General features: G+C 39.4%; 1 protein-coding gene across 1 annotated transcript in view; it reads right to left on the bottom strand.

The window, feature by feature from the left end:
- Nucleotides 1-1,341: 1,341 nt before the first annotated feature.
- The window catches only part of LOC103780908 (kinesin-like protein KIF26B), a gene marked incomplete at both ends in the record, with an annotated part of 144,505 nt that continues 131,371 nt past the window's right edge, over nt 1,342-14,475 (bottom strand). The window contains 5 exons of the mRNA XM_008948607.1: nt 1,342-1,501; nt 6,577-6,760; nt 9,640-9,902; nt 11,571-11,664; nt 12,872-13,078. Of these exons, the coding sequence (XP_008946855.1) occupies nt 1,342-1,501; nt 6,577-6,760; nt 9,640-9,902; nt 11,571-11,664; nt 12,872-13,078 (908 nt within the window). The remainder of the gene's footprint in view (nt 1,502-6,576; nt 6,761-9,639; nt 9,903-11,570; nt 11,665-12,871; nt 13,079-14,475) is intronic.

Genomic DNA, 14,475 nt, shown 5'->3' with positions numbered 1-14,475 from the left:
AAGGAAGACAGGGTTTTGATAAACACCATTTGTGCTATACTTTGTGAAGTGCAGAGTTCAAGCTATTTTCACACTACAACTGGGTGCATGATCCACAAACATTTCACGTATGTTTATACATACAAATTTGTTTGGTCCTCAACTGAATTCCAGTCTGACTGAATTCCAAGAACATTTCCAGAGAGCATGTTTTAAGCCCAGACTGTCAAATACTTTTGGAAGATAAATGTTAGAAGACAAATAGAATTATAACTAAATTCAATTCATCTTTATTTTCCGTAATGAAGACAAAACCAAAGCAAAGTTTGTCAATACCCTGCAATCTTGAATGAACACACGAAAATAATCACGTCTGTAGCCCTTAAAATTACAAAACGGGTAAAACATATGGACTGAGATACGCTCTGTGAATTACTTGGTTCATTTTTCATGTCATCCTGATCTCCTCTACATGTCCTTCATGAATGGTGACATTCATTAGCAATTCAAGTAGAAGATACTTCAGTGAGTCATTCCTGTAATGCTGGTTGCTACTCCCTAGCCTTTAGACTAGAGAAAAGCAATACTGTCCACAAAACTGGAAACTTCTCAATAGGAAGGCTATGACTGTTCGGGTTGGGTAATGAATTCAAACTTGCTTTCAGACCTGCACACATGACAAATGGGGTGAGACAATGATGAAGAGAAATGAGTACAAAACATATCCACTACGTGAGCAATTCCTCCAATTTTCCAGAAGCTACCTGCAGTAGCAAAGGCCACTTGCCTACTGTGACAAATAAGGCTTACTGATTTTTTGGAAGTGAAAGGCTGACATTGAGGTTCAAACCATACAAAATAAAATGCAAAGTAATCTTGGATCACAGAAAGAATCCCATGACAATCATGCATGCTCACTGTGACATATATTTTTAAAAATCTAAATTCCACCCAAGGGACAGGAAAATAATTTTCTCTGTAACAGTGCATTAAGGCAGCAAAATTTGTCACTGCGGAGCAAATACAGAATTGGCTCTCAAATGCTTTTAAACATTAAAAAAAATATTGAGCAGTCCCAGCAAACAAAATCTCAATGTGCTGAACTTTGAACCTTAAGATCTTTAAGAAACCTGTGTCCTATTTCACCAGGCTTCTTCCTTTGAAATCTAAATTCACAAACAGTGTACCTACCAGATGCAAGGTTAGATCAGGCGTCGCTGAACCTTGGGCAGGTTTCGCCATACCCCACCGGGGCCTGCACCGACCCCAGGCTCTCTGCTCACCCCAAGTCTGCCTTAGGCCCAAAAAGGCAAACTGCTTGCAAGCAACCTCTCGTTAGGTGCAACACAGAATAGCACTTACTTGTAGGGGATGTGCTTGCTTCCGTTGACGAGGGCGAGGATGACATTGCCCAGTGCTGACAATGACAGACAGAGGCCGGAGCTTCCCTCCCGGTTTTTGCTGAGCACTTTCACGCAGCTACCCAAGTCGATAAGGTGCAAGCGGCTGCGCCCTCCAGACACTGCCACAAACAAAGAAAGCAAACTCTTAGCATGGGCTTCCAAAAGCAGCTTCCCAGGAAAGCAAAAGATGTTGAGGAGAGGAAACAATTCAGAAACCTTTCCTAATTTATGGCAACTGATGACATGGACCCAGTTCAGGAGCGAAGTTGAGACGTTTATTCATCACACACAAGTGGCTTATATACTTTTAAAAGCAAGTCATGGTAAATCTTCATTGATCTTCTGGACCCTCATGTTGGCTCTCCATTGGTCCCTCACTCCCCCCAAAGAGCAGAATTACATACTGACCAAACAGAGCAAGTTCCCCTCCCTACCTCCTTACCCCGTCAGCACATTAGACTGTCCCAGGGTCGGCCAATCACCAGTTCTGTGCTCTTGCTTCAGCCTTCATAATTGTCCAGACTCTTGCTCCACAGCCTAGGGCACAACTCTAATCCATCACACCCCACACTAATTCCTGTTATCAGGAACAAACTGTAAAGGTCCTGTTAAATCACTGTCAGCCTTTATTGCTGTCCATTGCTGTCCACTCCAGACTTCCTTAAAATTTGCTGAGGCTTTCAGTACTCATCTGCTCCCATAGATTTAATTCTCTGAGAGTTGTGCTTTATTTACGTATTTTTAAAAAGTACATTTCAATTACTGTGTGCCTGAGTTGGCTCTGTTTCTGTCTCTATCATTACAGATCCTCTGTCCATAAAACTACAGGCTGGGAATTGCTAATTGATAAGCTGTGATCCTGTGATACCTTCTCTTACCTTTCCCATCTTGAATACTCGATCTTCAGAATAACCTGTGGCATCTGTGAGATGTTCAACTTACTTTAAGGCTATATACTGGCTACATATGACTATAAGTCATTATCATTTCAGCCAAGAACAGGTTTGCCATGCCACGGATAATGGGTCGTGGGCAAGCTGTTCGGTTCTGAAAATAGTTTCTGTGAAACTGGCAGTGGATCCCCATAGGGTTTGGCTTTCTTGTTTTGATTTTTCTTACTCTGTATCCACATGCTGCGTTTAAAGTGAAAAGATGCTACCATTGTAACACCAAAATTAACAGATACTTGCTTTGTTTAAAAACCTATGGTTCCTTATGAACCCAGGATAGGGACTATGCAGACTTTACAGAAGTCCTTCTAATTCTACTATCTCAAGATAATTTCCTAGCTAGGTTTTTTTTGCATCTGATCTTTGACTGCTCCTTGCTCTTCCCTATTCTCAAGTTAGTTTAGAAGCAATCTGTGGGAAAAGGCAGTTTTATTTCTAGGATCTTAACTCAAAAGCTAAGAGCAGTATTTGAGGACACAAACATAACCTAAAGAGGAGGAGAAATACTTTCACATCTGAGTTTACCTCTATGCAAATAAATTCACAGGCACTTTGACACACCACCTCAATTTATGCATCCGGTAAAAAAGCCCATTAGCAGTGAGGGGAGACCAGTTCACAAGCAAATATAGTGGGTGGGTGCAACTATATGGTGGGGAACTAAGAAAAGAAGTTTCCAGATAAATTTCATTGTTTTTGAAATATCTTACCAATCACAAGCATGTTTCTTCAATGACTATGTATTCTGTAGCTGTGGTATCATGCCATGGTATACAGGCATATAAGTGCCATAGGACGTAGAAGGAAATAAGTTTACATACAGATGTGAAGAAGACACATGTAAAACTTTGAAATATTGACAAAAAAAGAAAAAGGTACTACTCAATCATATAATTTTGCAGATTTGCTCACAGAAAGGAAGTCTACCATAAAAAATTTACATAAATACAGAAAACATACAGGTAATGGTATATATAATGATCAGCTATAATTTAAGATGTAAGCCCACACTGAAAAAAAACAAGGAGAGATATTTCCTTCTGCAAGCACCACGAAACAGAGCTCACTGCTTAGTCATACTACCTGGTGTCCTCAATGACACAAAACTTCATACAAATACAAGGCCTTTCTGTAGAATGTGTTATATATAAATCTATAATTCTGTTTTAGTTGTAGGTGACAGCTAATTAAAGTTAACAATAAAACTAGGAGTATATTTTTCTGATAAAATAAAAATGAAACATGAATAAAGAGAACGGAGAGGAGAGGAAAACAAAAAGAAAGAGACAAGAATGGAGAGAGGAGACTTTTTCTATGAAAGTGATTTACACTAAGGGATTTGAGAAAAATTCCAAAAATGTAGCCAGCATCTCTGTCCACAGTTGTTAAAATATAGTAACTTCTGCTTCTTTTAAGTCCTGTTAGGTCCTCAGTTACATTAGGTATTAGGTAACATGGGACTTCCGTGTATTAAATTATACTGTGATATTGGTTAAGTCATCTTGAGTATCAAGAAACAGAAGTGAAAAATAAATGCCTGATTAATCCTAATGGTCTCTACACATTCAAAAACTCTGTCTGCAGATTATATGACAACCCATTAAACTTGTCCACAGAAGCATCACCACTGTGCTCTCAGTAGTGGAAAGCGGTGGGATGCTTCAAATGGGGAAGTATCCACATGCATTATGGGCTCTGGCACTCACTGGAGAAAGTCAGGCTTCCTTGGGGAACCATCCAGGCAGCTGAACATTCACCTCCTCTGAACTACTCATGCAGGACTTTTGCCTCTCTTTTAAGAGTTCTTAAAACTCTTAAAGTTACATTTAGGAGCCCCTGAGAGCCCCTGAGTCCTCTAAGACTGCTACCCTCAGAAGGCTGAAATTACCTTTTTTGAATATCCCTCAATGGTTTCCTTAAAAACAGAGAAATGTGTTTAGTTGCTACTGAAAATGACTGCAGGTGACTTCACTTAATTATGCATAATAAATATTTCTGTTGCTACGATTACCAGACATCAGGGAAATGGAAGAAAATGAAAGAAATCCATACCCTTCAAAACCTCAGTTACATTGTTTCCACACATACACTTATCACACGGACTGAGGAAATGAAGAATAAGAGAAGCTACCAGAACTTTCCTTATTTAACTTACAGGCCAAAGTAAGGCATTTTTAGGATGGCATACTTAACTTACTTCATCTGAAAATGAAGTTATTTGTTAGGTAAGTTCTCCACTAATGTGCCTGGCAACTATGGAGAAGAAAAGTGGAACACCCTAACACTTGTTTTTGTCTATAGCCACAGAGACTTTGCAGAGCTGACAGTTGAAAAATTACTGTGCCAGTTCTGCCACAATGCCATTTATTTCAATGGTGCTCAGCCTGCTTCATGACATTCCTGGCAATGAATCTAACAAGCAGGTAAGTACAGTACCAATGTGTTATTCTAACAGTCATTTTTTACCAAAAACATATGTTAGCCAGCCCTTTAATCTCTTATCCTTTAGAAGCTGGGTCTCTTTATTTTTTTTTTTTCCCCCTATCCCTTTTTAATCCTGTTACTGGAATCTATATATCTCTACTATCCTCACTTTTTTTTTTTTTTTTTGAAAAGTCCTTCATTACAGCAGGAGACAGTGATAATAACTAGGCGCCCTTTCTGAGCAGCTGGAATTCCCCCCTCATTCAATTATCAGCAAGATCTGACCCTGCCTGGATTGTGAGGCCACTCAGATATGGGAACTTGAAGACAGGAGGTGGGATGGCCACAAGACAAAGATATAACTAAAGGCAGTGGACAAAGCATGCCATATTATAATCCAATGGGATCATGTCTTCTCTATTTGAGAATTAGTCATTATAGCCACAGGAAATTTTTTTTCCCCTTTTATTAATTACATTTTAAAATAGTAGAAAAGGAGTGTGTATACCTGTACTTGCATGAAGCAAAAGCATGGATCATTAAATAAATGTAACAATAATTCCCTGCAAATCAGACATCTTTATTCCTATGAACCAGACTGAGCATCCAGTCTTCCTTTGCACCACAGGGTAATTAATTAATAAACCTTTGGTTAATTGAGATTTCTGCCTGCCAATTCCGCAAGGGTTATTATTTAAACACATGCAAACTGCATTGACATTTAGAGCAACTTTTTGGTTTTCTTTCTTATAAGCACAGACAACGTAAATTTTCTGCATTCAAACATTAGACATTAATACTGCAGTGGTGTTCACCCACTTACACATCACGGTTTTTAATCTATTCCTTATTACAAATAACCTATGTAAAACCAGGAGCTGAAAAATATCTTATTTCTGCAGAATTGCTTAATCCCACAAATCTAAAGAAACAGAGGTCTCTGGTGTCTTTCAAACAAACATTTTCCCTGGAAAAAATTACTATTGTGGAAATTCTTTTTCAGCCAGGGGTGCTTCTTCTATTGCACAAATCTTTTATCAATGGACCTTTCTACAAAAACCTCATATGTATATCTCTAGTTATAAACAACTCGGGAGATTTGAAATGAAAGATAAATATAATTAAAAAAATATATAAGTATTGTGAGTCAAATGAAAACTTTGGAAATTATAGAAACATCTAAGTAGACATGCAAGCATCTTTTCCTCATTTACAAGTGGGAGGTGGAAGTAAAGATGTCACCCAGTGAAAGCATTGATGGCAAAGACAGGGAACAAGTCAATCTGAAAACATCAGAACCTTTACAAAGAACCACGAGAGTTCTTCGTGACCATATAGTTGGGCCAGCAACTAAAATATTAGCATCTGCAAGAAAAGGTACAGTTTATGGATTGCCAACACGAGCTTCCACGTACACTACCCTATTCAGGTGCCAAAGAGGAACAGGTAACTTAAGAGAGGCAAGGCATTCCCGTCACCATAATATTTTCATTTGTGACCTCAACACCATCAGTAAAGATAATACTAAAAGTCAATTTGAAAAACACTTTTTCCTTTTAGATATCAAGGTTCACACAGTGCTGAAGACTGTTAGTATCTCCACAACATCAATTAAATTGACTAAAGGCCCCAATGGCCTTTAATGGGTGTTTTAAAGTCTTTAAAGACCAGCGTGTCTGCTGGTAAGGATGGACCCAGCCCAATGCTGAGTGGAGATCTCTGCTAATTTTCACGACTAAAGAATATTGTTCAAAGGGCTGTTTACAGCCTGTTTCCAGGCAGGCGTGGAGGAAACAGAAGGGAGTGAGTGGGCAGCTTACTTCCACCTTTGCCGCTCTTCTCCATGCGGTACTGGTAGATGTGCAGAGTGAAGAGCATGTGGGAGTTGCGGTGATCCTCCTCGGCACAGTCCCGCTGGCTGCTGCGGCGCGAGGCGATAGCGGCGTCGAGGAAGAAGGCAGCCTTCTCTGCCGTAGGGGCACGGAGCTCACTCTGATTCTGAAGCTGCAGTGAACACAAGGGAGAAATTACCTAGAAACTCCTACGCAAGTCAACACTGCCAGACAGCTTCCCTCAGTCAATGTACGTTGAGGATACCCTGGCTTCCGATGGGGCCAAAAAAGAGTAGACGCCCAACAGAATGACACGTTCCTGACACTGGCAGTGGCAATACCATGGTCTTTGTGTGCCCCATGGTTGAATCCAGGCTTTTGAGGGTTCTCACTTGGGGTACTCTGGAGGCAATTGTTATACATAAACCCCAACAACTGGAAACCAGATGGCTGCACAGATGCATAAATTTGTTCCTTCGCTTTCCCAGAATTGTAAACTATTTATGTTTACTAATTATTGACTTTTTTCATTATTTTTACTGCTTTTTTTCCTCTGACAATTGATGCGTCCTTCTGATGGTTAGAAGCAAAAGAAAAAAAAAATAAAAATTGTGGGAGATATATCAATCTCAAACTCATAATTGGTGGAGACTGGAAGGGGCAGGACTGTGTGTTAATCTCCAGAATTGGTTAGAAGGAAGTAGTCCACATATAAATTTGGGAAATAACAGGACCTAAGATTGTATTCAGCCCCATACCTTGTGGAAAGCAGCACAGAACAGACACCTTTTTTTCTCTCCCCTTCACACTACAAGCTTATGCGCTTGCTCACAAGCCAGAGCAATCCATTAAATGGAAAAAGGCAGGTAATGTACGTACGCTCACATTTGCTGGACCTCAATCCCAGTCATCAGCCTGCTCTTATCTCTTCAAAGTGATCGACAGCATAGGAGAGTAGATATTATTACCCCCCCCCTAATGTTAGGAATGCATGCATGTTTCATGCCACCTCTGGTTAGTTTGCCTGTGGAAGGGACGCGTGACTGCAATCTGATGGCACTGCTTTTGGCAGCACGCAGCGCTGGCCCACGGCCCATAGGATAGGTTTGTTTTGTCTGGCGTAAAACCAGCGAGGAGCTCCCATCCTCAGGGTTTGCTCCCCTGCTATGTAATACAGCTAGAAGTTAAGTCACTGCTCCTGTCTTCTCTTCATAACCATTAATCAGCCTGAGGAGGGATAAAGGCAAGGCTGTGCATGGGATGGGGTGACACAGCTGAAGGTGAAGCTTTCTCTATTAAAAAGGAGGAGGGCAGGAAGGAGTTAACAAGGTAAGGAGAAGGCAGGCCAGTCTGTGGGCTGATCTCACTAATGTAAGCAATAAGAAAATGTGCATACTTGGAAAAGCCCAATAACAGACAGTGTGACATAGGGCAATTATTAATTTTCTATACACACTGCTGATTTTGCATATCTGTGTGGCTATAATATAATATTCTTCCTTCATCCGAGGGTTTTGAGAATTCAGGTGTAGGACACGTGCCTCCAGAATGTTACTAGGTCTTGTAAACACACATTTTTCTTGCAGTTGAATTCAGTATTTTACACTACAGAGATACATAGACTTCTCATAGAGTTACCTTTTCTCCACTGATCTAAAATAATTCATTTTGTATATAGCTAATCTGCCTGTATCTATATGAAAATAAGCAACAACATTGGGATATTTATTATTATGCTATTGTGCTTAAATACCTTGGTAAAGTATTAAGCTCTAAGGAGAGACTAGTTGGTACACAGTCATGTAACATATCTAACATATGTATGCTAATTCAGATCTTAACTGGCCCATCTATCATTCCAACAGGAACGCAGAAAACTTGTCTCCCATCTTATATTCACGAGACTGCACCCATTACTGGATATCCCAGAGGGTGAGATCTCTTGTGATACTGTAAGTATGTCATAAAGTACTAAAACCAGGAGTCAAGTGAGAATGAGAACCCTAATTGTTATTCAAAATCAAGATGTGACTTTGTAGTCCTCGGGTAGAATAGAAAAGATTGAAAAATATGACCTATGTATGTCTAAAAGGCTCAAACCACAAAAAGATAAAACACAAAGTTTATTACTTGCTCTTTAAAATCTCACAGTTCATGACTCTTGTGGATGTGAATCATGATTTTTAGATGCTCGGAGCTGAAAATAGGGTACATGATCCTGTAGGTCTGTCCCTCCTGCCTCTATTCCTCATCCTTGGAGAGACAGTGCTCTGCAGGTTCTCCATGGAAATAGCCTTTGCCTTTAAAGCTGAAAGAATGTATTCAACCTCCATCATGCTGGTTTGCTCCCTCTTCATCTACTCAAACAAAAATCATATTTTTGACCTTCACAGACAGGAAAATGAAAGAGCAGGCCTTATTTTTTCTTCAAAACAAGAGTGGAAAAGAAAGATTAGAGCTTCTGAGACTTTCTGGTGGTTACCCAGGAAATATATGAGCCAGTTACTCATTGCTGTTAAGCCTCCAAACCTGAGAAGAGTTTGAGTTATTCTTGGCTTGCCTAGCTCAGGCATTTATTTCTTGGCAGCAATTAATAAGTAGCGATTAATGCTTCCTACAACATTGCTAAAGCAAGTGCTATAAATAATGTAGTTTATAAAGAGATAAACAGCCATATTAATGGCCTCCAGCTATTTGTGGAGTACTGTAAATATTTTAGTTTGTTATTTTACAAAAGAGAACTCACACTTTCTTTTTTTTTTTTCTGTTCCAGAATGAGGTGAATTTTTGTTTGCACTGAATGTTTTCACATTTTATTGCAAATACAAGCCCCTGCTCAACATCAGTTATACCAGAGTTACAAATATTTAGGCCAGGAGAGCAGATGGCCCTGCAGCTGCAGGTCATAAAGTTCTTGCATGTTTTAAAGTAAACACTTTCAAGTCTATAAACTTTACGCTCTGGGTAGTTCTTGAATTTGAACCATGTCAATAACTAAAAAAAAAAAAAGTCACATTACTTTTTTCAGTGTAAAATGAACCTTGGATTCACCTGCATGCCACAAATGGGGTCTTCACAAAGGTAGACACCTGGGGACTGGCCATCTTGCAGGCTGCCTGTAGCCACTTCTGACAACAGGTCTCTCAGATTTTCTTCTTTCCCCCACACCTCCACTGCAGAAATTCGGACCGAGAAGCGGGCTCCTGTCTTCTCTTTGCGTTCATTAATCAGCTTGAAGAGCCAGGAGATGGCACACGGGATTATGCCAAGGTTTTGCATGGAATCATCCTTCCCGATCATGGTGTATGACTTTCCTGTCAGGAATGGGGCAATGGAGAAAAGACAACAAAAGATAAATCTCGTCCCAGGATCATGCAGATGTAACTTCATCCAGAAACAAACTGAAACAAAACAAAGAACCCCAGGTACACATGATCATTTGATACAGAAATGGGTCCACAACAAGAAATATTTTACCTGGGTCAAAACCTTCTGCTGGTTTGCTATTATTTGACTTTGCAAGTCTAGCTGGTTTGCTATTATTTGACTCTGCAATTATAGCTCTGGCTTGTTTCTGCTTTAAAAGTTTGCTGATTAACAACAGACGCAGAGTACTTACACAAGTTTTCTAAAGCTCCTAAACATATAAGCCTTTCAGGAAAGTACTTGTGAATTCTTTACATTGTATCATTTCTTAGGTTGAACCTATATGAAAAAAGATCAAAGAAGAAAATACTTCTATGCACGGTCTGTGGCAGGGACTGGGTGTGTCCACAATTGGTGGAATGGTGGTGGTGCAGTAAACAAGGCAACTGCAGAGACTAGACCCATGCTTCAGCAAAGCCCTAGCTGAGCCACTTCTCTAGAGGATATGTAGCACCGGTGAGACACCGTTACCTGGTGGCTTGCCTTTCCGTCTCATTTCTCATCTTACGTTTGGCAGGTCACAGGGGGTTAAATATCCAAGTGCTCATCCTAGTGTTACTCCTGTCTGGCCCAGAGAGGCCTTGTGGTTAGCTGATCCAGTGGCCCTGTACCTTTCATTGTGCTAGAGCTAGTGGCATTACAGCATTCTGTACTCTCCAGGTTTTGTTGCCTATAATTTGTGATAATCATGGCCCGGTACAGCTTGATCTTCTTTATCATTTGAAAAAAAATTAATTTCCTTTTAAATTGTATGTGTACATCAGTGTTTCTTGGAGACAGTAAAGAATGGAGATCATTGCACACATACAATACAACCCTCTTCATTAAAGAGACAGTATCTTCAAAATACTATTGGATAAGCATGAACAAAATATATGATTATTCTTGAAATCCAGTTATTTCAGTAGAACAGTGTTAATTACGCTGATTCTTCTTTTTACTGTCTTTCCATGAACACCTGAAATGCTGTTGATGTATTTGCAAAGAACAAGTTTCAATCCATGGATAACATTCATTTAACCATTCCAATAGGATTTGTTGGAGAGAAACTAGGAAGAGGTCAGTAATGAGTGAATTGTCCAATCGGGAGATAGAATATAAATCAAACTATTTGAGTCACAGCACTTGAATAATGCCAGCACAAACATCAAATACTTGAGTGGATACTCACAGCCTTTACATAACTTGATAAAAGTGGTATTTTGGCAAACAGTCTCCAATATCCCATTTGTAAAACAGTATATCACTGTTGGATCATTCATTAACAATTGAAGACAGTGCTAAAATTTGCAATAGTACTCGGGTGATGGAAAGAAGCAACAACTCAAAGCTAACTTCTGTTTCAAAGAGCGTGCTGTCCAATATTCAGACAATATGCAAAGTGAATAGATGTGTACGCCAGAGGTGAAGGTGTAGTACAAGGTCATGCACAGCGTACCACTTTCAAATATATTTACTATGCACAGGCAGCTGGAAGTTTGTTTGCCATGTACTAACAATCTTGGTTTAAAAAGATTCACTTTGCTGCTTGAGTAAGGAAATTTAACAATACCAACCAAGCTTGGCATGGCCAAAGCAGAACACACAGCCATCTGCCCCATTGACCACAGACTGGATCACCTCAGCCACAGTCCCAGCACATACTTCAGCCTGTCACCAGTATTAAAAAAAAAAAAGAAAGACAAGAAATCTGTTAATAACAATAAGGAAAATAGAGTATTTTCACTGGAAAATGGTTGTAATATGATCTGTGCTCCAGATAGCGTTTTGAAGTAGCAAAAGTCTAATCCTGCTTGTCTCATTCACATGACCTATGCTGTTGATGGGAACGACATGACTTGTGGAAGCACATGAAGCAGGACTTTAGCTCTTTGTCAAGTAAGTTTCATTTACTGAAGCATCAACATCCTTTGCAGTGTTAAACAAAAGACACATAGGAGCTGGTTGGTTTGTTAGAACTGCCTATTTAGGGGACTTTAAAAATACATTTTTGATTACAAACCAATCAAATATTGAGGAATTTTTATAGGCTCTATATTTTGTCCAGTTATGGAATGAGTTAAATTCCACTAGCAGGTGGGTAAAGAATGTAAGGGGAACAAATGGTCTCTTTGGTATTAGCTAGGTAACATTTATTATTTTTTCTTTACGTTATTACGAATCTCCTTGGCTTTTTGCAGCGGTAGGCTCCATCCTGAAGACTGCAGCAGTAATCTAAGAAGTACAACACACTGATTGTTGTAGCTGGCCCTGTGTCCTATCTCTCTTTATGACTACAGAAACAGCATTATAGTATTTTTTTCTAAATATACTTTGCAATATTATTTTACTCTTCTACTGTCCTCCTCATGACATTTGGGTAACATAGTTCATTAAGCCAAAGAAGTCTAATAAAACCAAGAACCCTTAATATATACACATGAATAAATATCTGTGGACGAAAAGCTCCATCCTCCTATTGTAAATGGTACAGCAGAACTGTGCAAATAATCCTTGATTTCTTAATGAATAGAGGGCTCCTTTAGAGAACTGCAGTTCTGATCAGATCACTGTATACACCAAATAATAAGATTTTATAACATAGAAAGAATTGACAATACTGAGGATTTGCCTCCTAGGCACCATTTAGCACATTTTTATGAGGACAGTTTTATGAGCAGTTATTTACAGTTAAAAATAAGAAACCACACAATCATCAAGATAAAATTTAATACATTTATTTCATTAGGGATGACATTGGCCAAATTCAGCCAATGCTGGTCTAACTCCACTGAAAGTAACGACTGTTGCAGCAGAAACAAATTTGGCTCTGGTGCACGCTATTGTTTAGATAACTATCTGATCATACATTGCCTACCTGTGATGCATCTTGGGGGAAAACTGCATCGAAAGCAAACATCTTCGGTGGAACCTGGTTGCCCCTTTTCTGGAAAACATTCTGACCCCCACAGGCCAACGGGTCATACAGCGTGATTTGCTTCTTACGAGGATCAACTTTTAAGAAAGAGTTGGACTCAGACGTGTCCCTGGCAAGCGCTGCAGAAATGCGCACCATGACTTTAACCTGCCAGTAAACACACAAAGAGATGGTCACATGTGATTAGTCTGTTGAATGCTCTCAACTGCTATATTGAATAGACTTCCCACTTGACCAAATTATACTAGCTTTCTGTAGCTCATGTCTCAGTGGAAGTCAGTGAAGACACAAGAATTACTATAGACAAAATTTGGCCTAAAACACACAGTGAATAAAGCCAGAACTCACCTCTTCTTGCTCTGAAAAGCAACTTGTGTATTTAGAATAACGAGGTACATCATGGTGTTTTAGTGTTGATGTTACTCAAGTACAATAATGAGGTATTACATCACCTTGTCTTACTCTCAATATAAATTGAAAATTAACTCTACTACAGTGGCCCAATTAAGAAAGCTGAAAGGTAATCTACAGTGCTAAACTACCAGAACTGCTGCAGTTCCTGCGAAGCCGTCTGATCAATAAAAGCACATAAAAGCCAGATTTGTAATTTACACCTTTCCAATTCTAATTCAAATGCAAAAAGATGAAGTGCTCAGTTCTAAGTGCTATTATCAAAGAGTTGTGAAGAGAGACTTGTTTTAATGGTCAGATTTTGAAATTATCGCCAAGGGAATGGAATGTAATAAGCGACAAAAGATTTGTTAAAACATGTTAGTGCAGAACTCATTAAATGGCTACATATTAAAATGTTATGCCTAAAACAAAAATACATCTTCAAGGATTTAATGAGGTTAGACTGCATCCTTACCCCAGTAGGTATGCAATTTAGATGTAAGTAAAAACTGATAACGATCAGTGTGGTTTTGGTTTTCTCCATAATTTCACCACCTGCAGACACATGAGTTCCTGAATGTTACAGGGCAAACGTCACCTCTCTGCCAGCTCTACCCACACCTGCACGCACTTTGTCCTAGAGCAGACTGACTTCCACACCAACCAGACAGAACTTTTGTCTTAATGCTCCTTGATTGTACGTCTCTTGTGTCAAACGCACCTCTGGGTGGCATGTAAGTGACCACAAAGGTGGGAGCATATCTCCTGTTGGAATGACAGATGCACCCTCAGAGGAGGCTGTAGCCCTGAAAGTCAGACAAGGCTGCAGTACCTGTCAGCTTTACTGAGAGTGGTGGGTTTTGTATGTGGATAGCATTTTGTTCTGGCCTAAGCTCGTCCCACATGGAAATAAATCAGCTGCTTTGAGAGGAAAATCTGGTTGAACTCATTTTTGACATAACTCCTTTGAATACAACAGAATGAGACCAAAGATTAATTGGCATTATTCAGTAATTTTGTGATATCTTCTCTATATAGCTGTGGGTCAAATTGGTAATTTGACTCCATGTATTTTAACTTGGGAAAACAAGTTATCATTAGATGGTGAAATGGCAACAAATCTGTGCATGTGACTTCAGTTTTACACAACT

The sequence above is a fragment of the Merops nubicus genome, unplaced genomic scaffold (genome assembly GCF_000691845.1).
Source record: "Merops nubicus isolate BGI_N331 unplaced genomic scaffold, ASM69184v1 scaffold11341, whole genome shotgun sequence".
Taxonomy (NCBI): Eukaryota; Metazoa; Chordata; class Aves; order Coraciiformes; family Meropidae; genus Merops; species Merops nubicus.
The sequence above is the reverse complement of the archived record's forward strand: the minus strand, read 5'-3'. Positions and strand labels throughout refer to the sequence as shown.